We start from the raw sequence: 27055 nt of genomic DNA, 5'->3' as shown, positions 1-27055 counted from the left end.
AGTAACATGTTTACCTGGTCAATAGTTAAGCTGACGTCACTGAAAGGAAAATCACATTTGGGCTAAAACTAATCTATATTGTGAAACTCTGCAAATAGATGGACATATTGTGTACAATTTTTGCCTTAAACACACTTTAACTTTCACCTTCCAACCTCAACAACACCAAAGAAACACAACCAAATGAACAGGCAGGTAAAATATAATGTCTTTGGAGATATATCACAGGAGGCCTTGGCTTCAGGGGGTCAGTAGGCAGGAGGCTCTAAGATCTTTCTGTTCTTGGACAAAGGGCTTTAGGTGGACACACAGAAAGAGAGAGAGAGAGAGAGAGAGAGAGAGAGAGAGAGAGAGAGAGAGGGGCAGTAGATAGGGCTGGTTAACGTTTAACCCGCCCAGCTTGTAAAGTAGCTCCAGGACAGTGAACCTTTGGAGTTTGATATGATGTGATTACAGAATCACCCCAGTGACATGTTGCCCAGTTCACCAGAATGAAGGTCTGAGTCTTCCATGAGGTGATCTCTGAAAATTGCTCAGGTAAGTCCACACTTTCTAGCTCACAGACTTTTAGTTTAGTTTAGGAAGATGTCAGAGTGAATAATTTCCAGGATTTGCTTTTGTTTGTCACGTGTGAACTGATGCTAAGCTCCATAAGGATTGTAAAAGTAGGAAGATCAGGGTGAGGCACTTGACTGGCCACCATAACAAATCAACTGGACTCACGATAACAGATGGGATGTAAAGAAAAGGAATCGATACGTCCTTTATGGTGGCTGACCGCTGACGAGCGCACCGTACGCCGCTTATTTGCCTAGTTCTGCTGATAAAGCCGAGTATAGCTGCTGGTCACAGTGGACGTGCGTGGTTGATCCTGAAAAGCATTGTGCTGTGTGTTCACTTCTTGCTAATCACTTCTTGAATGGAAAAAGATACGCGCCCAATACAATCACTGTGAAATGAATGGATTTGTTTGGGAACATAATGGCATTAGGCTTGGATTTGACTTCCTTGAAAATTCAATTTTCACATACAAATAAATGAGCTGCACGATTAAAACGAAAAGCATCTTCATATCACTAAAATGATTCGCTACGCAGAGCAAGTGTTGCTTTTTTTGGCCATACAGGACGAAGTGGCCTTCAGTTCTGTGTGTATTTAAGCTTTGGTCAACAAAGCCCCAAAAAGCAAGTTCTGATCTATGCTAGATAAGGTGCCGGCTAGTTATCTTGTTTATGCAAACAGTAACCAAGCTAGAGTGGAGAGGGCCGCAGATTTCGCTAATGGACCTTTCTCCTACTGTATTATGTCCATCTCTGTAATGTGCAGCTTAATGCTTGGCCACAAAACAGACTATTATCAAAGGTGTTTGCTTACATGGGTTTTTTTTTTACGGTCAATAAGTGTGTTTATTGCAGCCGTCATAATGATTTTTTTTTTTTGCTTGAATCAATTGCTAATTGCCAGCCTACGTTTTTTTTTTTCTTTTTTCTCTTAGTCATGAATGATCTCGAGTGTGAAAAGTGCTGCTTTTAGGATGAGTTCTCATCGACATGTGTATTAACAATGCTGTCCTATTAGCACAGCTCATAAAGGAGGATCACTGTGTCACAGTGTTACGGCAAGGTGAAAGACATGAGCTTTTTCCTCATATCATGAATGGAAGTCTTGTGTCATCTGCCCCTCATGCTGGAGGAGTGTCCGGTCCTCACTTCCATGTCCTCGCTTTGATCAAGTAAAGAAAGAAAGACAAGGCTCTTCAGTGATTATTAGGAGCAGTCCATCTTCAGCACAATGTGATTCAATCAAGCTGGTTATGCAACAGGCAGTCAGGGTTGATAAGGTTTGATCTGATTGGCTAAAGGAGCACTTCTGGGAGCGATCACCAAGATATTTCATAGGATTTATTTTCCTAATGCGATTTTTTGGGGGTGGGTGGGAGAGGAGCACAGTGTTATACCCTCGGTTTAAACAAATACAGTTGTGCTGGTTCACTTCAGTTAATAATTACACAGCGGTCCTTGACCTGGAGCTGAGAAAAATGTCTCTGTCTGCACTCATAATGCTAATACTAGTCATTAGAGACAGAAGCAAGATGTTCTTTTTCAGAAAAATCTGAAAGGCAGAGTAAAAACTGACACAGTTGCAGGTACATATCCTACCTGATGCTGTGTACAAACTGTAGCTTTTCATCTCTGTAAGGTGGATTTATCTTTATTTCTTCATTTAATTGCAATGCCAGTAGATTTGCACTGATATTTAAAACTAAAGTTAGAGAATTATCAGTACGGAATAAGGCGAAATAAAGAGCTGGCATGGCTTCTGAGCATGAATCAGCTTCTCTGCCTTGTCATTCACGTGTGTTTGAACTTTGATTTAATTTCAGTGAGCACCCCTAATTTTGCTGATTTATTGCTGATAATCACTCACAATGGAAACCAATCAAAAATGTGGGGATGGACTGACTGGCACGCAGAAAGAGGCTGCACTGCGCACTCTCATCCAGCGCACAGGATATCAGTTGCACCAGGTAGGAGCCACTATGACAACAGACTACAATACCCAGCATGCCCTGCTTCAGGCCAAAGTCCAGACAGAGAGAGAGAGAGGAAGAAAGAGAGATAGGTTTGAGATAGCGGAACTGTGAATTTCTTTTTGCACAGCATGCAGTATAATTTTACAGTTAACTTTAGCAACCATACTTCCATATTCTAAATACATATTCTAAAAACAAAGGATGTAATTCAGCATATTTTAGAAAAATGACCACCTGCAGGTTTCTCTGCATCAAATGAAATAACAAAAATAGCACAAAAATACCGCACAAATGTAATGTTGTATTTCCATCTCACGGTGGAAAGAATAAAGAGAAATTTTAAAAAATTTTAATAATAATAATAATTTAATTTTACCTGCAGCTCTGAAAAAATTTCATAAAGTGAAGATGCAAAAAATAAAAAATAAAATAAAATAAAAAACAGAAAATGCACTTATTATTTATAGCAATATTTATTGTTAACATTTTAAGTAGATTTTCTGGTTTGTTCTTTTTGTTTTTTGCTTTTTATTAATTTATTTAACCCAGCACTACAATTTAAAACATTTACTTTTTTTGCAGACCCACAAATGTAATTGGCATAAATTCCAGCTTGTTTGGGTTTTTCTAGCTTATATAAAAGATATTTTTAAAAAATGTATATAAAGACAAGATTGCTAGAAAAACCTATTATATGTGGGGGAAAAAATCATTAGAATAAAACTTCAGTCATAATTCATCCAATAACCCATGATGTCATGAGAATATTCCCATAGATGTAAATCCAGAACAACACTGCAGGTCTAATTTTCCGAGTGGAAATCTACAGGAGGTCACTTCTTCACACAATATTTCACTTACAAAAAAACTGACTTTTAAATCTAAAACATTTTTCCCTCTGTGTTGAGAAACCTGTGTTGTTCATGAACGTTGAGCACAAACACCTCTGAGAGCCATAGCTTATTCAAGAGTGCTGTATTTATAGCTGTAGCGCCACCCTGTGCTGAAACATGAGCACTGCTGTCCATATCTGTCAAACCAGAGCATCTAAGTATGAGCTACAGAAGATCTATAGAAGATAATATTAACATCAGTACTTTCTACACTCTATAGATTCACATTAGTTCCTGTTTTCTTTTGGATTACTGGGACAGGATTTAAAAAAAAGCAAAATTATCTCACATTTGAAGATATACACTATATGGCCAAAAGTATTGGGACACCCCTCCAAAATCATTGCATTCAGGTGGTATTTTTCAGGGGTTGGGCTCGGCCCCTTAGTTCCAGTGAAAGGAACTCTTAATGCTTCAGCTTCAGACCAAGACATTTTGGACAATTTCTTGCTCTTTGTGGGAACAGTTTGGGGATGACCCCTTCCTGTTCCAACATGACTGCACACCAGTGACCAAAGCAAGGTCCATAAAGACATGGATGAGTGAGTTTGGTGTGGAGGAACTTGACTGGCCTGCACAGAGTCCTGACCTCAACCCCATAGAACACCTTTGGGATGAATTAGAGCGGAGACTGAGAGCCAGACCTTCTCATCCAACATCATTGTGGGGAGTCCTGACCTCAACCCCATAGAACACTTCTTCTAGAGGAATGGTCAGAAATTCCCATAAACACACTCCTAAACCTTGTGGAAGGTCTTCCAAAAAGAGTTGAAGCTGTTATAGATGCAAAGGGTGGGACAACTCCATATTACATTCATGTGCATGTAAAAGCAGACGTCCCAAAACTTTTGGCAATATAGCATATATAGCTGATGCAGTACAGAGAGAAATAAAACAATGTTCCTCTAGGTGCTACAGAAAGACACAGACAACACAGAATTAAGTGCTAAAGAGTAAAAAAAGAATAATAGTGATAGTGCGAAGGCTTATTATGTAAGTCATCAGTGACCTGGATGATGTGAGGGACTCCACTGGTGATATCTCAAATATCTCCCTTCATCACTCCATCCTTGCAATTATAAATGGTTTCTATTAAAGCACTGTTCTGATGAGTTGATCTCCACCTGCTGATCTTCAGTAGACCTTCGGTCTGGTTTGGATGGCTGTCTATATCACAGTTCTTGCTCTGTCCCTATAGGAAAATGGCCAGAGGAGATACGGAGGTCCACCACCTGGTTGGGAAGGCCCACCACCAGAGAGGGGCAGCGAGATCTTTGTGGGCAAATTACCTCGAGACCTTTTTGAGGACGAGTTGGTGCCTCTTTGTGAAAAAGTAAGCCTTTTATTAAAAGACATTAAACCAGGAGAGACCAAATAGAAGGTCTGGATATCTTCTGAAATTAACGTGTGGTACAAGGAGCCTGGTATTACCGTAAATGGAGAATCGTTATAAGAGGTAGTTATTCGTTCTATTTCTGTTTACAGTTTGGCAAAATCTATGAAGTACGGATGATGATGGATTTCAATGGGAACAACCGTGGCTACGCTTTCGTCACCTTCGGCACTAAACAAGAAGCCAAGAATGCCATGAAGCATCTCAATAATTATGAAATTAGGTACATATGAAACAAAATCTGATTGATTTAGATAGAGATCGCAGTTCAAAGCAAACTTCAAGTCATTTCCGGACTTTGTTTTAGGAACGGTCGACTGCTGGGAGTGTGTGCAAGCGTGGACAACTGCCGCCTATTTGTAGGAGGCATCCCAAAAACCAAGAAGAAAGAGGAGATCCTGGCTGAGATGAAGAAGGTAACGGATGGCGTGATGGAGGTGATTGTTTACCCCAGCGCAGCTGACAAGAGCAAGAACAGAGGCTTTGCCTTTGTGGAGTACGAGAGCCACCGAGCTGCAGCCATGGCCAGGAGGAAACTTCTGCCGGGTATATTAACTCTTCTTACAATTCCAAAAATGGAAATTCCATTTCAATGTCCAGCATTGAATATTGTTCTTCTTTGTATGGTTTTATTTGAAGTGGAAGACTTTAAGAGGTTCATCAGAAAGCAAATATTTCTGTAATATAAGTGTTTGTATCTACAGGTCGCATCCAGCTGTGGGGTCACGCCATTGCTGTGGACTGGGCAGAGCCAGAAGTGGAAGTCGATGAGGATACAATGTCCACTGTGAAGATCCTCTACATCAGGAACCTGATGCTGGCTACGACAGAAGAAACCATTGAGAAGGAGTTTAATGCTATCAAACCTGGTAAATACCAAAAAATTCACTGTCTGAATTTACACATACTGTAGCTAGTGACATGGCAGTGTAGTGGGAACCCATTCATCTTCAGGATCTTTGATTCAATCCTGGGCTTGGATTACTATCTGTGCATGTTCTCACCAAGTCCATGGGATTTCTCCAGGATTTCTGGTTTCTTCCCGCCTTCCAAAAACATGACTACCCTAACTGTGTGAATGATTGTGTAAATGGGTGTGTGTTTGGTGGCTTGCCCTGGACTCACATCCCATCCATGGTGTATTCCCAACTCATGTCCAGTATTCCATCCACAGTGACCAAAGTGGTTACTGAAGATGAATGAATAAATGACATCCCTGTATTTGGCATTAAATTACTCATAAAATGTTCTGTTTTTATTTCTTCAGTTAATATTTTTAATTGGAAACCATAAAAGGATCTTCATGGGATTGAAAGCTTTATGTGACATCCTCACAGGTGCTGTGGAGAGGGTGAAGAAGATCAGGGACTACGCGTTTGTTCACTTCTCTCAAAGAGAGGACGCCATCGCAGCTATGAACGCCTTGAACGGAAAGGTGAAGAAAATTCTGCATCATTCAATCTTCATCCTATTTACTTGAATGGCACAGTACATAATAAACGCTTTAATCCCTCCTTCAGGTGATTGACGGCTCTCCTATAGAAGTGACGCTGGCCAAGCCGGTGGATAAAGACAGTTATGTGCGTTACACTCGCGGCACAGGGGGACGAGGGGCGGCTCTGCTGCAGGGCGAGTACACCTACACACTGGGTCAGATGTATGACCCCTCAACTGCATATCTGGGTGCCCCGGTGTTTTACGCACCTCATGCTTACGCAGCTCTGCCCGGACAGTTCCGCTTCCCCGCCGCTAAGGGCCATGTGAGCACTCGGGGTCTGGTGCGTCCACCTTCTGTCAGAGGTCAGTGTCTTGACAAATTCTCAGCAAGCTGATCCATGCAAATTATGCATTGAACAAAAATCCAAAGGCGAGTGTAAATTAATGAACATTATACAATATTAATTACAATGTTATTTATTAATAATAGCATTTTTAGACCAATAGACAAGCACAGATATCCAGAATAAGCTAGATGTTTCATTGTACTTTGTTGCAGCACTTTTGTTTTCCTTTTCAATTTGTTCTCCATGCCTGCATAATACAGTCATGTGATTACTAGAAAATGGGACATCAGCATCAATCTTCAATTAAAATGACATGACAAATCAGAGCTACTTAGACGCCGTAGCAGAGCCTGTACTGTGCTGGCTTGGAGCTTTCTGAATCTTGATCGAAGCTCAGGTGATTTCTGGTGATTTGATTCGATTCAATGCCTTCTTGCATTCCTAGAAATTTACATGAATATGCCTGTAGGGGCGGCAGGTGTGCGCGGGCTGGGCGGTCGAGGCTACCTCGCCTATGCGGGTGTGGGCCGTGGCTGTCCCATGTATCAGCTAAAGTCTGACAAACACCACGACGACAAACTCTATGACCTTCTTCCCGGCATGGAGCTCACGCCCATGAACCCTGTCACGCTGAAGCCGCAGGGAATCAAACATGCTCCACAGGTAAACAGACGGAAACATGAAGCATCACCTCACTATTTTAACCTGTTCAAACTGGTGGATTGACCATCATTTGATTTTTTCAGGCACTATGACATCAACAATTCCACCAAATTGTAATTTACCTAGCCTCTTTCTTTATGTAAAATGAACATAAAGTATGGATGCATGTTCTCCACATGCCTCAGGGGTTTCCTCTGGGTACTCCATTTCCCTCTCCTAGTCCAAAGACATTTGTTTTAGGATTATTTGTAAGATTGTGTGAATGTGTGTGTGTGTGAGTGTGTGAGTGTGTGCATGCATTAGACTGGTCTCCAGTCCAGGGTGAACCCTGTATTCCCTGAGTCTCCTGGGATAGGTTCTGGGGTCCCTGTGACCCAGTTGGATAAGTGGTGTAGAGAATGGATGGAAGGATTGATACAGAATGATAAAATTCAGACTTAGCTAAAAAAAAATTAAATAAAAAACATGCTACATTTTCACTTTACAGTATGATATTTGCATCTTCATGGAATAGTTTAACATCAGGGCTTTTCACACTTGAAATATTTCCCTGAATGATTGTAAACTCTGGGTGAAATTTTCCTGTGTGACGTATTTCTTTCTCGCTACTTCCGTGAGATTCACCGGTCCTGGTTTTAACATGATAGGAGGCAAGAACTGATTTCTGATTGGGTGTCTGTTGCTAAGCAACCAGCCGTTATGTTACGCTAAGTTCTATCATCTAGAGAGAGAGTTTATGAGGGAAAACAATTGTAATATGGAAATGCAAATTAGTTTTTTCATGAATATTCATCAAGCCTGTATTTCCTGAAAAGGATTAAGATATAAGCTATAGGCTAAATGTACACACACATATATAATTAACTCCCTTCATTTTACAGATTTTGGAGGATATTTGTCAGAAGAATAACTGGGGACAGCCGGTTTACCAGCTTCACTCCGCCATTGGACCTGATCAGAGGCAACTCTTCCTCTACAAAGTGACCATCCCTGCTCTGGCCACTCAGTACCCTAACATGTAAGAAAAAAAAATCTTAACCTATGACCAGTGTTTTGCTAAAACTTCACAATTTTGATTTTTTTTTTAATAAAATCCTATATGCAATATTGATTAGAATAATGTAATGTATTATACAGATTATAACAATAACACTGCTTATTATTTCAGTATTATTTTAAGCTCAGACATATTTGTTCCACATTCACCAATTTATAAGGAACGCCTCTAGATCTGTTTTGTTCTTACGGTTCTTTGATAAGCCTATCGTAAGGCAGCAGCTCAGTGTATAAACTCATGTAGGCATGGGTCAGGTAAGATTCATAATATTGTTAATAAGAGGTAGGTATACGTCAGGACTCTTTCCACCGAGGTGGTGGAATGAACTTTACTGACTGTCTTCAAACAACGGATGAAGACCTACCTCTTCCTAAACACTTAAACTTAGCTCTTATTTTTCCCTGTTTGTTTCATATATGCTATATTTTCTTTCCAACACAGTTTTTAGGCTGATGGTATCCCAAGTCTGTGACCTACTGAACCAGTGTTAATGTATTCACTGATAGAGACTTCACAGCACTTTTGTATGTCGCTCTGGATAAGATCATCTGCCAAATGCCAGAAAAGTAATTGTAAATTCTCAGTGATCTTGACCATGGCATGCACATGAGGAGCAAAGGCTGGACCATGTGATGCGATCCAACAGACGAGCTACTGTTGCTCAGATTGCTAAGGAAGTTAATGCTGGTTCTGATAGAAAGGTGTCAGAATACACAGTGCAGGACGGGTCAGGGCTGTTCTGGCAGCAAAAAAAGAGGGACCAACACAGTATTAGGCAGGTGGTCATAATGGTATGCCTGATCAATGTATTTAGCCTTTAGGGGTAATTTACGTTTTTTAAATTGATTTACAAACACCTAACCATGAAACCTTCCCCTTCTTTATTAACAGACATCCGTTCACCCCAACTAAACTGTGTGCTGCAGTGGATGAAGCTAAAATCCATGCTGCTGAGCACACACTGCAGACTCTGGGGCTACACACAGAGGGCGCTGACGCTTCTGCCGCCGCTGCTGCTGCCACTGCCGCCGCCGCTGCTGTGGCATTCCCAGGTATGTAAGGTCTGTAATGTACTTTTTATAACTTTATTGACGATACATTAATGAGTCAAAGCCACTTTAGGACCTCAGGATTGAGCAGGTCTTCTAGATTAATCAGACTGGAACATGTATATCTTAAAAAGAGAAAATAGAAAGAATCAACCCTAAGATGTATCTGGGTTCGCTCTTTAAATTCTGGGTTTCTGGTCATCTGAGAAAGTTTTTCAACCTAAAACAGAAGAAGAGGTATAGCCAGAACATTTACAAATGGGGCTAAACCCAGTGACTTTACTGGGGTGGCACTAATTAATAGAAACATTAATAGAAAATGATATAATGTGGTCAGTCTGTGTTATCACTGTATGACCTTAGCATCCTCATCAAATCACATGTAAAAGGCTTGTCAAGTCACAAGTCTTTAAAACCATACACAGTCAAAAGTATGTGGACATCGCCTGTCCATCACACTCATATATGGACATTCCCCAAACACTGTACCCCAAAGTTCTTTGTGTGCTGTAGCATTAAAATATTTCCAGACCAGACATTACAAAGCACCTGTGCACAAAGTCAACTCTATGAAGATATGGTTAGTTAAGGTTGGACTGGAAGGAAATGTTAATCTAATAAAAAAAATGTTGACCAGTTTGTTAGTGGTCAGTGTGTCTAGAGTGTCTGTATTAGCTAGCTAAACCTGTACAGCACTGGACAGTGATGAACTGACCTCTTAAACGTCTCTAAGTGGATAATTCTGTTGCTATTGAAACTAGCCTGTCACAGTGAGCCCGATTAGCATACTCTAGCATACACTAGAAATTTTCTAGTTCACACTGGATCGTTATCCTAAAACTTGTTACTGTTTTGTTCATAAAAAATTCTAATAGTTTTTGGGTGCGTCTCAATTAGCTCTCTACCTCCCTATGTCCTGAATCAGTATATTGTGTAGCTGAGACTCTCATGAGTCAAGTACATCATGTTTCAAGCACATCATGAAAAATACTTTCTGTCATACTACTTCAAGCAGGATTGTAGGCTAGCTAGTGGATGACTAGTGAACTAGGGAGCTGATTGAGATGCACCCAATTCTCAAAAGAACTCTCACATAACCCCACCCCAACATCATGACTCTCGATACATTACACTAATAATAAGAAACCTTATTAATGTCACTTGAGAAAACATATGAACCCATGAGATATGTTCACTGATCAGCCATAACATGATGACCACCTGGCTAATATTGTGTTGGTCCCCCTTTTGCTGCCAAAACAGCCCAGGCATGGACTCCACTAGATCCCTGAAGGTGTACTGTGGTATCTGGCTAAAAGATGTTAGCAGCAGATCCTTTAAGTCCTCAAGGTGGAGCCTCCATGGAGGATACTTACAGAGCTTAAAGGATGCATTTAATACATAGTGACCACTGCAGACTGGGAACACCCCACAAGAGCTGCAGTTTTGGAGATGCTCTGATCCAGTGGTCTAGCATCACAATTTGGTCCTTTTGGTCAAACTCGCTCAAATCCTTACACTTGTCCATTTTTCCTGCTTCTAAAACATCAACTTTGAGGACAAAATGTTCAATTGCTGCCTAATATATCCCACCCACTAACAGGTGCCATGATGAGGAGATACACAGTGTTCACCGGTCACTGCTCAGAATGTTATGGCTGATCGGTGTACATACTCATAAACACTTAACTCTTATTTCTCTCCATTTCCAGGTTATGCCATCGCCAACACCACCGGCACCGTGGCTGCTTCTCAGCTCAAACAAACTCTGTCTCTGGGGCAGGACCTGGCGGCTTACACCACCTATGAGGGTTATCCAGCGTTTGCTGTCACCGCCCGCGGAGATGCTTATGGCGTGTTCTAAAAACCCAGTAGGAGCCCAGTGTCTGGTGCGACACCCATTCTGTTAAAAGCTTATATTACTTATCCAGTTTGCCTTTCATTATATAATACAGTTTTTGTCTGAAAAATATCTTTTGTATATGTGGTTAAGGGGAAAATAAAACATTAGCTAGCATCGGTACAGCTCTTGAAAGAGAAAAGAAATGGAAAACTTAGCCGTGTGTGAGATCAGGTCTTTTAATGTTATCAAAACTGCCTTGAAATGTACAGTTAGGATTATAATACTACATTAAACACACTGCCCTGTTCCTAAGGATGTCATACAGCCATACAGCTTTGATATTGATTTCTTTAGTATTTAACGTTTATGCTAGTTGTGCAGGTGTGTCAGTATTTACTTTTAAAAAAAATATATATATATCAGGAATGTTTAATATAACAAAAAGAAAACTAGACATACTATACACTTTCATGTTGCTATGCATTTGGTCTGTTTTTCTTTTATTTTTAAGTTTTATTTCTTAGATGTTTTTTTCCCCCCTCTGTGCTACGACATTTGTTAATAATATTTAAGAGCTCACTACCTACCTACCTACTAACGACCTTTAAATATCCCACCTCATCTTTTTGTCTGATGAAGAATGTGACATTTTGTCAGATCGTGAACAGTGACAGTATTAAAGTGTGTTAAGCACTTAGAACTTATTTTTTTATACACGATTTTGTTCCAGCTCTATTTGTAAGATGTCGTTTTAGGATATTGCGAATCATCTGTCTCAATGACTGGCGTTAAGAGCTAGAAGTGGGAAATCAGAAGAGGGAGGCTGGTCAAATTCGAAACATCATTAACATGCTAATGAATAATGGGAGAAGGACAAATGGGATGATTTTGGATGTGTCAACTGGACATCAATAAATTCTCTTCAATTCTGTGGCAATTCTGGTTGGTTTTGTGTGTGTGTGTGTGTGTGTGTGTGTGGAAAAGAATGCAGCATTTATTCAGATTTTTGGAATAACCACAAAGCATTTATTTCATAGAGTCCAAACATAACTTTCATTAACACAGGAAGTAATATAATGGTTCTGATCAGGGTGAATATGAGGCACAGGGGCAGTTGGTTGAGCATTCAAAAGGAATAGAGTGTTTTGGTGACTCGGAATGTATCTGAAGTGCCCTCATATGGAGTCAACACAGGATTGGGAAAACCAAACTTTTTAGAGTGTCCGAAATGACGAATCCTGTAGGTGCCGGTCTGGGCTGAGAGAGGGATATGCCACTCCACTGTTGCATTGCTCTGACCTCCTGTCCCTTTAATCCAGTGAAATCTGTAAAACACACACAGACACACACAGAGCTTACTCAAGATCCAATCGCTCTGTCATCACTCTTGACCTTTAAACCTGTCTGAACTGTTCAGAGAACCAATTTCATCAATAGAACCACTTCCCTTCAGATACTATGGAACCTACTGAACTTCAGGACAAAAACTCTGGTAAGAAAGAGAAATACATCCATTTGTGGTTCAATTTTAACATGAGCACGTTAAATTAGCTGAATAGCTCTACTGAGTCGTGGTCTCATCTCCTAACAATAAGCCCAACATCAGCTGTATGTCTGATATTTCACAAAAAAATAAAATAAAAGGATCTGAACTATATTTCCCATCAGCCCCAGAACATCATCTGCACTAATCACTTGCTCATGTGTCTCATATTCACTCTGATCAGGACCATTATATAACTTCCTGTGTTTTATTGTTAAGTGTTTTTGTCGTCATGGTGATGGCCTCACTTATAATCTCTGTTTCTGCCTATGGTTCGACAGTTTATGGTTCTTGTTTTTCACCTTATGGTTTGTTTTGAACCTTTTAAAAATCTGCAATTACATTTAAACAACATGTATATCAGAACATAGAAATGTAGTGACACAAGTACATGAAGATAACACGATGAGTCCTTCCTGAATTTTACATGTTGTTGTTCTGCTTCCTGTTTGGGGTCACCACAGCAGATCATTTGGTTCACATATTTAAATTTGGCACAGGTTTTACCCCAGATACCCTTCCAGACGCAACCGTCCCATTTAATCCAGGCTTGGGACCGGCACAGAGAGTTAACTCTTCAGTGGCTGGGTTAGCTGGGAATCAAACCACCAAGGGGCTTCCTTTCTGAACTTTCTATACATTACAGAATTTCAAGCTCAAGTTACGCTATATTGCCAAAAGTATTGGAACACCCCTCCAAATCACTGAGTTCAGGTGTTGTTTTTCAGGGGTTGGGCTCGGCCCCGTAGTTCCAGTGAAAGGAACTCTTAATGCTTCAGCTTCATACCAAGACGTTTTGGACAATTTCATGCTCTTTGTGGGAACAGTTTGGGAATGACCCCTTCCTGTTCCAACATGACTGCACACCAGTGACCAAAGCAAGGTCCATAAAGACATGGATGAGTGAGTTTGGTGTGGAGGAACTTGACTGTCCTGCACAGAGTCCTGACCTCAACCCCATAGAACACCTTTGGGATGAATTAGAGTGGAGACTGTGAGCCAGACCTTCTCATCCAACATCATTGTGTGACCTCACAAATGTGCTTCTAGAGGAATGTTAAAAAAAATAAAAAATTAAAATACTTAAAAAAATAAAATAAATTTTAAGTTATTATAATTGATTATAATAAAGAAATAAAAATAATTAAAATAATTAAAAATTGAAAAAATAAAAAAATAAATTTGAAGTGTGACATGACCAAGAAAATTCAGAGCTGATCATGGACACTGTCTGGTAAAAAAAAAAAAAAAAAGTAAATAAAATAAATTTTAAGTCTGTAGAATTTTATTTAAGATGTTTGTCCAGCATTTCTGAAAGGAGGTAAAGCTTCACAGGAAAGTTGATTTCAACTGATTGGATAACATGTTTTTTTTTTACAGTTACTAAATGCTATAACATCATTAATAACAGCAACCAGTTAAGATGTCCAAAAAATGTAATCCTAAACTGATTAAAATGTAAGATGTACTGTTCTTTAATAAATAAATAAAAATGTCATCATGGGCAAATTGCTGTATCCTAAAAGGAATAAAACACTTCAGGGCATGACGTTAGAGGAAAATAATCAACTTTTAGTTTGTAACAGTAATTGTGAGTATCACATCACCTGGATACTGTTTAGTTTCCTATAACAGAAGAACATTTATTCATTGCTTACCTTCTGCCATGGGTATTTTTTATTCTGGTTTCCTAATTACATCGAAAGCATCATATTTATAAACTGAAACCTTCTCACCAACGTGTTAAATACTTCTGTAGACAGTGTAGAAAACATTTCAGTCTAGCTGGAATGTACGCAAACTCTCAGAAAAGTCTCCGAGGTTCCTTAAGCGTTCTGCTGATAATCTTTCTGTGGCCTTTGTTTATTAGTGGTGCAGTGATATCTCCCAACATGGCCCTTACTCAGCTTTGGCCTTATCAGCGAGTATACCTTGTAAGATAACTCCGTCTCAGAGTACAGCCTCTCTATCTCATAAGTGACCATGGTTATGCTTTTAATCAAAACTCAAACAACACATTATATAGGATTAATATACACCTACGCTAACCGTGCCCCTACCTTGTCTCCCATGATGCATCTGTATGAACAACCTCCCATGTGTTGCTAGCCATGAGAAACTTCTCCACTGTGACAAAGGTCTTGTCTCTCTGCAATCAGAAGGATCATGGATCAGGAGCTGGATTGCAGGCTGGAGGTTAATCATGTATAACAAGTGTAGCATTAACTTGCTATTGCCCCACCATGTCTCCAGAGTTCCTGGGGTTTCCAGCGATGAAAGTAATGGATGCGACCTCTCCCTGCACAAACACAACATTCACACATCCATCGATGAAAGCTATGTCTGAACCAATTAAGCTACGTTCACACATACAGTGGATTTTATCTCTGCAAGTCGACACTCGCTGTACTGGGAATTCCTACTACTGGTTGCCATAGTAATAAAAGTAATAGTGGATATATATTTAAAAATATAAAAGGAGCCAGATGAACCAATAAATAGTTTTTGCACCAATGGTATAGATGAACCATTTTTGGTTCCCCAGAAAATTTAAGTTAAGTTGTCTTTATTTGTCACATACACATTACTGCACAGTGAAATTGTTTCTTCGCTTATCCCATCCTTGGGGGTTGGGGTCAGAGCACAGGGTCAGCCATGATGCAGCACCCCTGGAGCAGGGTGGGCCAGACGCCTTGCTCAAGGGTACAATGGTGGCAGCTTGGCAGTGCTGGGGCTTGAACCCCGATCTTCTGGTCAACTACCCAGAGCCAGACCCAGACTTCTCATGCTTCTTAAAAGAACCCATTTTTCTTAGAGCTATAAAAGATATTGTCACCAACACCCTCTGTCATTCATGTCTCCAGAAATCATAAGCTCTCCCTGAAAATCAAGTCTCCGATCGCTTTGTGTGTGAATGTAGCATAAGTCTGTGTAAATAGTTTGAGTAACTGAAATTGGTCAAACTCACCACTTTATAAATAGGATTGACCTGCTCCAGGACTTCACCGAAGGTAGTGTTAGTTGGTGTTCTATCCACAGGAACAGCTGGTACCAGTGAGATCAGCTGACTGTCTTTGAAGAAAGGAGGCTCGGGACCTTTCAGTAATTCTCCAGTCTTTCCCTGTTATACAGAAAAGTATTCCATTCCAAAAATGATAAACACACAAATAAAAAATATGGTCAGAATTCATCTTTGGTAATTGCCTTTTTTGTTGGGTCAAATTGGATTAGTTTGGATCAAACTGGAATCTATCCCAGGAATGCTGAGGTAGGAATAAAACCTGGATACCAGGCCAGGGCAGTATACACACACACACATAAGGAAGGGACCCCACATGGAGACAAGGAGAACATATAACCCAGACAGTCTGAACATTCTGACAACCCAGGATGAGACTCTTATCACAAAAATCTCTTGAGACTTTTTTAATAGCGATAGTAAGAGTGTCCATGCCTCTGCAATAGCTTTGGCAAGTCCTCTGAAGTGCTGAATGTAGGCTGAGAGAGTGTGAGGGCCGTAGATGGTGGAAGCACCTTCATACCTCTGCACCTAGAAGGGAACATTACCTTAGAGTTCATGAGATAATACACAAAAATACAGCAGGTATAATGATGAAAACTTGAAAGAGCTTATATAAGGATACTTCATTACTGTACATAACCATAGGATAATTTTTCCAGCTACTATGTCAGATATCAGTGCAATGAGCGAGCTATTACAATACAATACAATACAATACAATACAATACAATACAAATACAACACAACAAAATACAAACTTTATTTCTATAGCATATTTAAAACAACTACCGTTGACCAAAGTGCTTTCCAGGAACCATTAAAACAAGAATAATAAAACCAGTCACAAAAGTCAATATAAACCTAAACACTCTAGCCAGTTTTATTTGCCTAATGGTTTTATTAGTTTTATTAGTCTAAATGGCTACTTATATATTATAAAAATTTATCGAATCATTTCTTTGAATTGGAATTTTCAACATCATTCAATTTCCTATAAAGTCCTATACAGAGCATTTTAAACATCTATTGTCTATACAATAAAAATAGTGCTAGAGTACATGTACACGTCTTAAGCAATAAAGTGACATCTAACTTTCAAAAATGATTTCTAAACGTTTTGAAATTAACACCTACTCCCACTTCCACTAAAAACAAAACACTTCTCCTAAACAGCTACTTCTGCATCATTGCACATGATTGTAACATGAATTTCACCATGAAAATATTTCAACATCCTAAAGTCCCAGTGTGAAAACGCAAAAATAAAACTACTGATACCTGGTATTCTTCGTAGGTAGTGATGTAGTGTGTGTAGATGTTACAGAGGCCAGTAATGATCACTTCTGGGTTGGTGAAAGCATTATTTGTCTCCAGTTCCTAAAGCAGTTGAATAGAAAACATCATTATCTCCATAATTGGTTAATATCTCTTTGAGTGAGAAAGTGTATGACATCAAATGTTCTGACCTGTTTGACCGCCTGTCTGATTCTTCTTCCTGACATAGTGCTAGAAAAACACAAAAAAGGTAACATCTCAAACCATGCCCCTTGCTAGTTTAACACAAATCTAATGTCAGTGTGTCTTTATTTACCTCACTTCTCCAGGAACTGCCACTATGGCCACTGGTCCAATAGTGATGATCTGGACATCTACTATCTCTGGATGCCACGGGAGTGGCCAGTTCATCTGGAAACAAACTATTTCTAGATGAAAGATGTATGGAAAGTGGTCTAGATATTATTTGGTTAGAACTTACCTCTCCAGTGCTAAACAGAATTGGTTTGGGGTTTTGGCAGTCCTGAATTTCTTGAGAAGGTTTACCCAAGAGGGCGTCTCTAATTCCGTCCCAGAACGGATCTCCTTCAATTGCCCCTGTACACGTCGATATCAAGAAACAACACCTTATAATATAAGCAAAATAAAAACAAGTGAGCTAACAAGGTGAGTTTGTATTGAAATTGTGCCCATGTTTGTTCTCTTGGTGAGTTTCCTGCAGAAAACATGACATCTTTCTTTCAGTCCCGCAGCTGAAGCCAAGTTCTTCTACTACAGAGTGCTGAGTCACCAAGCTTCATATAAGGAATTATTATCAGAATCTATAGGTGCTGCATCTTTTCCATTCCTGATTGGAAGACCGGTGGATTGTGGAAATGGATTGCTGTTTAGTAATAAAACCCCAAATCTTTCTAGTGCTTTGTACACTTTGTCAAACTCGCTCAAATCCTTACGCTTGTCCATTTTTCCTGCTTCTAACATCAACTTTGAGGACAAAATGTTCACTTGCTGCCTAATATATCCCACCCACTAACAGGTGCCATGATGAGGAGATACTCAGTCTTATTCACTTCACCTCTCACTGCTCACAGTGTTATACCTGATCTGTGTATAACCCACTATCAAAGACAGACAGCACCAAGTTATCCCCAATATAGGAGTTTCATGATGTGAAATTCCACTTGGAATACTGGGGAAAAAAGGTTTTGCAGATTCTCAAGTCTAGAATTAGCTATAAATTTAGTTTCCACCAGATAGTAAAAGGGACCTCTTCTAACAGAGATAATTGCTTTAGAAAAGTCATGAAAAATGTCAACACACTTTCTACTTCTGTCTTCCATTACCATATCGTGCTATATCCATTATACATTGAGTTGGAGCGTTGATATTTTTTGCTTGAAAACTCTTAAAGCTACATAAAAGTGTCCTCGGTCTGGGTCTTATTTCTGAGAGAACAGTCTGTATTTCCATTCTTGGTCAATAACTGCATCCTGCTTCATATATACTGAAGATAGTTATCAAACAGAAAATTTTCACATGAAATCAAATATAGAAGTTTTGTATCTCCTGCATTTTTGTTTGTTCTTTCCTAAATTTACCACCATAAGGGAAACATTGCAATTTATTTACAATCTGACATTTTTAAATAGTTAGATTGGATGCTCTTTCAGCTAATTAGTTATTTGAAATGAAAAGAATTTATAAAATACAGCTTTTTCAATCATATTTTTGGTGAAGGTCTGAGCCTTGTGTGGAAATTGTCTGCATCTCAAACTTAAACGGACAAGTTTGGGTCTCAACACGATTGTCATGATTTATCTGGATCTCAACCTTGATCTTGTCTATATGTGGATGTCAAACCTGAAGGGACTGGCCTAGGTCTGGGACAGAGACTTCAGAAGACTGGTCTGGGTATCAGATTCTCAGTTTTGAAAGGATTTGTCTAGGTATTTTGTCTTGGGTCTTGGTCTCAGTCTAAAGGGGAATATCTGATGTCAGTCCTGAGGGAATTGATCTGATTCTTAGTCCTGTGGGGACTGGTCTGGGTCTCAGCCTTGTGGGTTATGGTCTGGGTCTCAGTCTTCTAGGGACTTGTCTGGGTCTCGGTTTTGACAGTAGTCTTGGTATTCTTAGTCTTGTGGGGACTTGTCTGGGTCTCAGTCTTCTGGGGTCTATGTCTCAGGTTTCATGGTACTGGTCTGGGTCTCAGTTTTTATAGTGATGGTCTGGGTCTCAGTTTTGATAGTGATGGTCTGGGTCTCAGTCTTGTGGGGACTTTTATGGGTCTCAGTCTTATGGGGACTTGTCTGGGTCTCAGTCTTACGGGCTCAGTCTTGAACACACTGGTCTAGGTCTTAGTATTTAGGAAACTCTTATGTTTACTAGTCTTGGTCTGGATCTAGGTCTTGAGTGCAGTGGTCTAGGTCTTGGGTTGATTCAGCACTGCTAAATACATGAACTGGCTAATAAAATGGAGATTGATGTACCTTGTGTGAAGTTAAGGTCTCCTCCTCCATCTATTGTTCCTGCAGCAAAGCTGTGGCCAAGTGCAGGCTTACAAGTCTTGACCTGATAATAGTATAAATCAACGACATTAATGCTAATTGTTTTGACAAAAAGATTGAATGTATGGCCATTACAAGTTTTACAACCACCTGGGTTAAAACCAAGGTACTCAAAGATACTGTGGTTCTTCTGGTTACTCACACTCTGGGTGGAGGAAAGCTGTACAGTTACATCTGTCATGTTGACCCACTGATGTGCAGTATGGACATTGCCATGTACCTCCTGCTGAGCACTGCCATAAAGTTCCTGCATATCAGTGCACTTTGTTAGTTTGGAAAGTAAGCACATTAAATAATAAAACCATTAAAGTAATCGGAACACCTTACCTTTGCTTTTGAGTAAATACTTTCTCCAATAATCCTGGTGCTTTCAAACATGTCATTACCTGGTCCAAATGCAGCACACATTTTATTCTGTGAACAAAATCAGGAAAAAAGTTGAGACTGACCACCAAGACAGGGTTTGTTTTGTACTAAGAACTGAACAGTAGAAGCCAGGAATGATAAACAATTACATACTTATATCTATGGTAACTCACCCCACCAATGGGACAGGAGCTGTTGACAAAATCACACTTCTCTCCAGTGTTCATACAATGTGGTCCACGAGTATTTGGAGACACGTCTCCACTGTTACTGGTGGGAAACGCTGCGACAAATGGGCCCTAAATAGCGATGACACAAGACACTCTGGAAATGCTTTCCCTTTTGTTTGATTATATGTGTATTTATTATATAGAAAACGAGACATCTCACCTGACCAGGCAACGAGCCAATGTTCTTTTCTTGTTCGAACAGATAGGAGGCATAACCAAGATTGTCTGAGCTCACCATACGATTGGTATAATTCATACTGACTGGATGGACGGCGAACCAGCTGAGAGGAATCCCAAGATAAGGTGTTCACAGCATTTCAATACTTAACTTAAATTTGTGTTTCGGTTTGTATGAAACACTAGATGGAAACCAGCATACCTGAATATTCCCAATCCATCCCCATCCAGGTCTGTGAACTTCAGGCTTATGATCTGCTCGTCTGTATTGGTTTCATAGCTGTAGATCAAATCTTAACTGATTACCACCTTACTGGACATACCTATTTATGCATCCAATTATTAATCAACCAACTAATTGTAATTAGCTGCATAAGTAAGGAATAAAACAACATGGGGCTTATAAGACAAGATCAAGCCATATCAACTTGTCATTAATTCTTTTCGTATAAAACCATATCCTGAATTGTTTTATTTTTCTCATACAACATTAATTTGCCACTGATTTTATTAAAAACTTAATTAAAAAGTGAGACATTTATTTTTTTATTTTTTTTTTATTTAATAGCTTATAATAATATAAATATACTGTATTCTTGTTACACATGGTACCTTTTTCTTTCCTCCTCTGGGTTGTTCATGTATGAGTATGGACTCCTGTTGAGGTTACTGTCCAAAACATTGCCTCTGTTCAAAAAGATCCTCCCAGGCCTCATGTTTTTATGTGCCTCATCGATGCTCTGTCGAAGCAGACAGTGGACATTGTCTCAAAGCAGCTTTACAGAACATAAGAAATATAGTACAAACAGTTCAACATTAATATTAGACAATTTATTTGTATTTATTCCTGATGAGCAAGAGGAAGAAACTTCAAGAGGAACCAGGCTCAGAAGGGAACCACATCCTCATTTGGGCGACACCAGAGAGTGTGAGTTACACCAGACATTGCATAAACATTAGACAATCAGTGTGTGTTATGCTTCATGATGATGATGATGATGAGGGAAATTGGTTTTAATGAACAGTAGACAAGGACAGAAATGATGAAAGTTATGAACAAACCTTAACAATTCCATTCACCAGAGCTTGCATAGAAGACTTGATGTAGCCTTTACTGGTGATCATAAAGAGGGTGTACTGGAAATACCCTGCTGGACCAGAGTGTGTGTGTGTGCCACTCAGAACTACATTGTCTTGCCTGTAGAGATTTCCATAATTCACCTCCAGCGCCTTGAGCACCTGCAAGAGCCCCAAGAGCATGAGATATGAACCAGCTGGTGTTCTAATGGAGATTGGAGATTTTTCTTTGTGGATTTGAATTACCTCCAGTCTCAGTCTTTGTGAGACCATGCCGATTTCAGCGCTCACAAACACCACTCTCTTGCTGCCATCATCCACAATGAAGGCCCTGCTGTACAGGCGAGTGTGGATTCCTCCTGCAGTCTGGTCAGGGTTGCCATAGCCCATCTTTACCAAAAAAAATACAAATAAAAATAAAAAGGACACTTCTGTAAGTTTGGACAGCATTTTTTAGTTAGAACACCACAGTATTCGGGTGAATGCATCTTTTATTGTATTGCTAACAGTGTTTGGAAGATTTTAGACACTTAATTATACTATATACTACATATGCTATACTAACTACTACATACTATATTGCCAAAAGTATTGGGACACCCCTCCAAATCATTGCATTCAGGTGTTGTTTTTCAGGGGTTGGGCTCGGCCCCGTAGTTCCAGTGAAAGGAACTCTTAATGCTTCAGCTTCATACCAAGACGTTTTGGACAATTTCATGCTCTTTGTGGGAACAGTTTGGGGATGACCCCTTCCTGTTCCAACATGACTGCACACCAGTGACCAAAGCAAGGTCCATAAAGACATGGATGAGTGAGTTTGGTGTGGAGGAACTTGACTGGCCTGCACAGAGTCCTGACCTCAACCCCATAGAACACCTTTGGGATGAATTAGAGCGGAGACTGCGAGCCAGGACAAAACTGTCTGCCTTTACATGCACATGAATGTAATATGGAGTTGTCCCGCCCTTTGCAGCTATAACAGCTTCAACTCTTCTGAAAAAGGCTTTCCACAAGGTTTAGGAGTGTGTTTATGGGAATTTTTGACAGTTCCTGTAGAAGCAGATTTGTGAGGTCAGGCACTGATGTTGGATGAGAAGGCCTGGCTCACAGTCTCTAATTCATCCCAAAGGTGTTTTATGGGGTTGAATGTAATATACTTGAATTAAAATATTCAAATTGCAAAATAACCACAAGTAAAAATGTGTCTTTTTTTGGAGGGACTGTATGTTATGTGATATATTTGTGGATGTATCACAGCCTCCTGATTTAAACCAATATCTATTCAATCTTAATTACTCATAATAAATCTAATCTATATGGCATGCTAAGCTAGTCAGTTAGGCAACACTAGCTAAGACTGGTATGAGTATTGTTATGTACAGTGTAATTATTTGGTTCACAGGCTGACACACCCTATTTTGTGAACTGTGAAAGCAGCCTGACTCTTATACAGCTTTGTTCCAGTCCAAAACCAACAAACGCAGCAGAAAAACTCACTCTTAGGGAAGATACTGGAAATATAAGTCACCAGCTCACCAGAGGAATGTCTGCTACTGGTCCAGTACAGTCTGCTCGACCCACGCCGATCAGATAAGGGTTTTCTTCAGGTTTTACAGAGGCAGTGAGATGTTCTGCAACTTCTGTGTATTATATTTATATGTCATAATAATTAGACATGATCATACATAGTTAAAAAAAATCCAAGCTCCAAGAAGACTCACTTTTCTCTTTGGAGTTCATGTGAAGACCTAAAATGGCCATAAGTCCCATTGCGATTCCAGTCATCAAAATGAACAGAATTATGAGTATGACCTCCAAACTGGTTAATTTACAGCATACAGATTTACGAGCCATGATTCTGCCCTGGATGAAGATGGAGCCTCCTCAGGTGGGAACGGGCTGCTTAGATAATTTCGAATAATAATAGAATAAAATTCCAGCTAGATCTTTGTAAAAGAGTATAGGAAAAATGTAGAGTAACTGATATCACTTTGTATAATGTATATTTGCTAAAAAATCGTATGGTTTACAGAAGTAAATGACTTACCGTGAGTGAGCAGGTACAGCAACCAAAGCGATATCTGTGATGTGAAATCCAAATGGCTCTTGCTCTGATAAAGCAAAGATCTTATGCTCTCCTGGGGCAAAGGTAGCTTAGAAACACTCTCTTTTATAGCTATTATTCAGTTCCTTTTGAGTGTACACCATCATGTTTTTTGTGCTCATCCTATACTGCAAATGTACATCAAAACAATAATTTATTCCAACCTTGTGACAATTAATCTCCTATTTAATAAAGAAAAAGAGAGATCTCAGATATTATTGATAAGATGGATATATTTGCACGTCTGATACACAGGGTTAGTGGTGGCTCAGTGATACTGATCAGAAAGTCGGGGGTTCAAGACACTGTTTAGAGTGGAGACCTTCTCATCCAACATCAGTGCCTGACCTCACAAATGCGCTTCTAGAGGAATGGTCAAAAATTCCCATAAACACACGCCTAACCCTTGTGGAAAGCCTTCCCAGAAGAGCTGAAGCTGTTATAGCTGTAAAGGGCGGGACAACTCCATATTACATTCATGTGCATGGAAAGACAGATGTCCCAGTTTTGGATTGGCTTGCAGTCTCCGCTCTAATTCATCCCAAAGGTGTTCTATGGGGTTGATGTGCAGGCCAGTCAAGTTCCTCCACACCAAACTCACTCATCCATGTCTTTATGGACCTTGCTTTGGTCACTGGTGTGCAGTCATGTTGGAACAGGAAGGGGTCATCCCCAAACTGTTCCCACAAAGAGCATGAAATTGTCCAAAATGTCTTGGTATGAAGCTGAAGCATTAAGAGTTCCTTTCACTGGAACTAAGGGGCCAAAACCTTTGGTAATATAGTGTATCTTTCTGTAAAGCTGCTTTGTCCATTGTTAGTCCACTGTTAAAAGTGCTATAGAGAACTGGAACAGTTTTTATATAAAAATAAATTGAATATTAATAAGTATCACCAGCAGCTTCCACAGGAGTTTTGGTCATCGGTGTAATGTTTGGATTTATTTCAAATAGACATTGAGTTTTTAAATACACTTTAGAGTTATAAATATAAGACCTGAAAGCAATGAGTAACCTCTACCCTGTAGCCATATCTGCTGAACATTTCCTGTTTTCTGTTATACAGCTTGAGCAACAGTGAGCAAGGTTCTTGAGCTGGTGCTCTACAGCTCTTGGTCATATGCATACAATAGCTTGTTTGATCATCCATCAAGAAAAAGTGTTTTATTGGCTGATCTAAACCATCTGGAGTGCTCTGGTATGAATGGAGGAGTGAGAACATTTTTTGGAAGTCGTGTAGGTGGAGTAATTCAGTACACTACAATATTCTGTGTGCTGTGTCTCTTAAACATGACTCATGTGAATGAGAACTGCTCCTAAGATCATCTGAAGTGAATGATTTAATACTGATATTGATATATGATTTAATATTGATCATATTGGTGAATCACAGGAGAGCTGTTATTCTTGGATTTGTGGAAAATTTCATGGGTTTTCCGTCTTTATTTGGTGATAACACGCCACAAGGCCCTGACTCATGTCCTGCAGTAACCCTGACTACACCTCCAGATATAACTCGAGCAGTGCGCAGTAGTCTCCATGCATTGAGCCAGGACAGCCTTTTACGCTACTTCTGTGCCGTAAATACACCTGAACAGGTCATTAAAAATCAGCGGCGAATCAATATGTGTATAAAATCGCTTATCTGTGATGTAGGTCTTATCTTGCTGATGGCAGAATAATTACAGATCAGACGCTGTGTCCAGCAACGGAAGTGACTGAGGCAACGTCCTGCTACACAAATACAACTGATCCAGTCACATTACTCCAGTAACCAGCTCTGTAACTTAGTCTGGTTTAAAACTCTGAGGTGTTTAGATTAACTACTGCACTGCATATTGCACAGAATTTTAACTTAGTGTCACTCTTACACACCCTCACTTTATTTAGGACTGAATTCTGACCACTGGTCATTAAGTTTATACCCACACTAACACACTGCTCTCTATATCTACCTGTACAGACCTCAGATTCAGTATGTAAATAAGATGAAAATGATGTACATGTATATTCATTCTTGTTTATGTGTGATATTTGTGAGTTAAGTCATGTGCTGCTCTTGTATTAAGTCCTAGTCCTCACTGTTGCTTGTGTTTTGACACCAAATTTCCACCTGGGGATTAATAAAGTAAAATGAAGTAAAGTAAAGTATTCTAATCTCCTTTATACTAAACTAAACTAAATTAAAATTGAACTACTTTAAAGTACTCTAAACTTTCTAATCTAAACAAAATAAAACTACTATAAATTACTCTACTTTAAAGTAAAAGTCAAAATAAAATAAACTACACTAAAGTATACTAAACGTTTTCTGCTCTAATCTAAATTAAACTACTTTAAACTAAACTGAACTCTAAAGCACTCTATTCTATTCTCTATTCTACTCTACTCTATTCTATTCCAAACAAAACTAAACTACTCTAAATGACTCTACTTTAAAGTAAAATAAAGTCAAAATAGAATAAAATAAACTACACTAAACTATTCTAAACTTCTCTACTCTAATCTAAACTAAATGAAACAAAACAAAACTAAACTACTTTAAACTACTCCGCTCCGCTCTACACTACACTAGACTAAACTAAATTCAACTGAAGTACTCCACTCTGAACTACTCTAAACTATTCTAATCTAAATGAAACTAAACTACTCTAAATTACTCTACTTTAAAGTAAAACTAAAAATAAAATCAAATAGACTACTTTAACTATTAAATTTCTCTCCTCTAATCTAAATTAAAACTAAAAACTAAACTAAAATAAAATAATCTAAACTACCCTAAATGAAACAAAACTAAAGTACTTTAAACTAAACTGCTCCATTCTAAACTAAACTAAAATAAACTAATATCTTTTATACTAAACTAAACTAAAAGAAACTGAACTACTCTAAGGCACTCTAAACGATTCTAATCTAAACGAAACTAACCTAGTCTACTGACCACATTTGGAGGCAGAAAATCAAGAGAATCTGATCTGCTTGTGAGATCAGACTATATGCAGCTACAGTTTAAGTGGACCAGACTGGTCAGGAGATCACTGGTCAGATCATTCATCCAATTTCTGTAAGCATTTATCCTACACAGGGTCACAAGGAGGGTCACTGTTAATGCATGATGTGGCAGCAAATTTCCATCCATCCATTATCTATCCATCCATCCTCATCTATCAATCCTCATCCATCTACATTCATCCATCCATCCATCCATCCAACCATACTCACACATTTCTTCTCCATCCTCATCCAACTACACTCATCCATGCATCCATCCTTATCCAACCATCCATATCCATCTACATTCATCCATCCATCCATCTATCCTCATCATCTTCATCCTTATCCAACCATCCATCATCATCATCATCCATCTATCCTCATCCATCCATCCCCCAACCCAGGAGGTGTGAGTCAAACACACTAACCACTTAAACCACCTGAACTGTGATGTGAAGAGAAATAGTAGTTGATAGGGAACTTATTAGTG

The 27055-nt window shown here is 39.3% G+C and overlaps 2 protein-coding genes across 6 annotated transcripts; one reads left to right on the top strand and one right to left on the bottom strand.

The window, feature by feature from the left end:
• The first annotated feature begins 379 nt into the window (after positions 1-379).
• On the top strand, positions 380-11809 carry a1cf (apobec1 complementation factor). 5 transcript variants are annotated; one of them, XR_009206429.1, is made up of 12 exons: positions 380-537; positions 2384-2527; positions 4625-4759; positions 4912-5042; positions 5127-5365; positions 5524-5688; positions 6157-6254; positions 6340-6619; positions 7049-7266; positions 8148-8284; positions 8765-9114; positions 9215-9339. XR_009206429.1 is itself a non-coding variant. In XM_058407222.1 (12 exons), the coding sequence occupies exons 2-12, from the start codon at positions 2429-2431 to the stop codon at positions 11234-11236; spliced, it is 1791 nt and encodes a 596-aa protein (XP_058263205.1). In that variant the 5' UTR covers positions 380-537; positions 2384-2428; the 3' UTR covers positions 11237-11809. The 5 variants fall into 5 exon arrangements, 4 of the variants coding, with proteins under 4 accessions (XP_058263205.1, XP_058263204.1, XP_058263206.1 ...); XM_058407222.1 differs by lacking the exon at positions 8765-9114 and adding an exon at positions 11085-11809 and having other exon boundaries at positions 7073-7266; positions 9215-9375; XM_058407221.1 differs by lacking the exon at positions 8765-9114 and adding an exon at positions 11085-11809 and having other exon boundaries at positions 9215-9375.
• A 477-nt stretch (positions 11810-12286) lies between these two features.
• asah2 (N-acylsphingosine amidohydrolase 2) lies at positions 12287-23331 on the bottom strand. Its single transcript, XM_058407225.1, has 20 exons — positions 23191-23331; positions 23006-23109; positions 21716-21859; positions 21455-21631; positions 21005-21132; positions 20595-20672; positions 20376-20496; positions 20159-20284; positions 19947-20033; positions 19762-19866; positions 19542-19623; positions 17537-17652; positions 17372-17466; positions 17247-17286; positions 17059-17157; positions 16213-16308; positions 15727-15879; positions 15001-15057; positions 14819-14907; positions 12287-12540 (listed from the first exon to the last, which is right to left on the bottom strand). The coding sequence occupies exons 1-20, from the start codon at positions 23321-23323 to the stop codon at positions 12342-12344; spliced, it is 2229 nt and encodes a 742-aa protein (XP_058263208.1). The 5' UTR covers positions 23324-23331; the 3' UTR covers positions 12287-12341.
• Positions 23332-27055: the final 3724 nt, after the last annotated feature.

This window comes from Hemibagrus wyckioides, linkage group LG13, assembly GCF_019097595.1.
Source record: "Hemibagrus wyckioides isolate EC202008001 linkage group LG13, SWU_Hwy_1.0, whole genome shotgun sequence".
NCBI lineage: Eukaryota > Metazoa > Chordata > Actinopteri > Siluriformes > Bagridae > Hemibagrus > Hemibagrus wyckioides.
Note: the sequence above shows the minus strand (reverse complement) of the source record. Positions and strands in the feature narration are given on the sequence as shown.

What these genes read in the sequence shown, in the direction of transcription:
- a1cf (XM_058407221.1), top strand. Translation starts at nt 2,429, where the DNA reads ATGGAAACCAATCAAAAATGTGGGGATGGACTGACTGGCACGCAGAAA. An exon ending in CAGGATATCAGTTGCACCAG is followed by an intron (nt 2,528 to 4,624) that starts GTAGGAGCCACT and finishes CTGTCCCTATAG; the next exon opens with GAAAATGGCCAGAGGAGATA. An exon ending in GCCACTCAGTACCCTAACAT is followed by an intron (nt 8,285 to 9,214) that starts GTAAGAAAAAAA and finishes CTTTATTAACAG; the next exon opens with ACATCCGTTCACCCCAACTA.
- asah2 (XM_058407225.1), bottom strand. Translation starts at nt 23,323, where the DNA reads ATGGCTCGTAAATCTGTATGCTGTAAATTAACCAGTTTGGAGGTCATA. An exon ending in TTGGCTCGTTGCCTGGTCAG is followed by an intron (nt 20,285 to 20,375) that starts GTGAGATGTCTC and finishes ATCGCTATTTAG; the next exon opens with GGCCCATTTGTCGCAGCGTT. An exon ending in GCTCCTGTCCCATTGGTGGG is followed by an intron (nt 20,034 to 20,158) that starts GTGAGTTACCAT and finishes TTTTGTTCACAG; the next exon opens with AATAAAATGTGTGCTGCATT.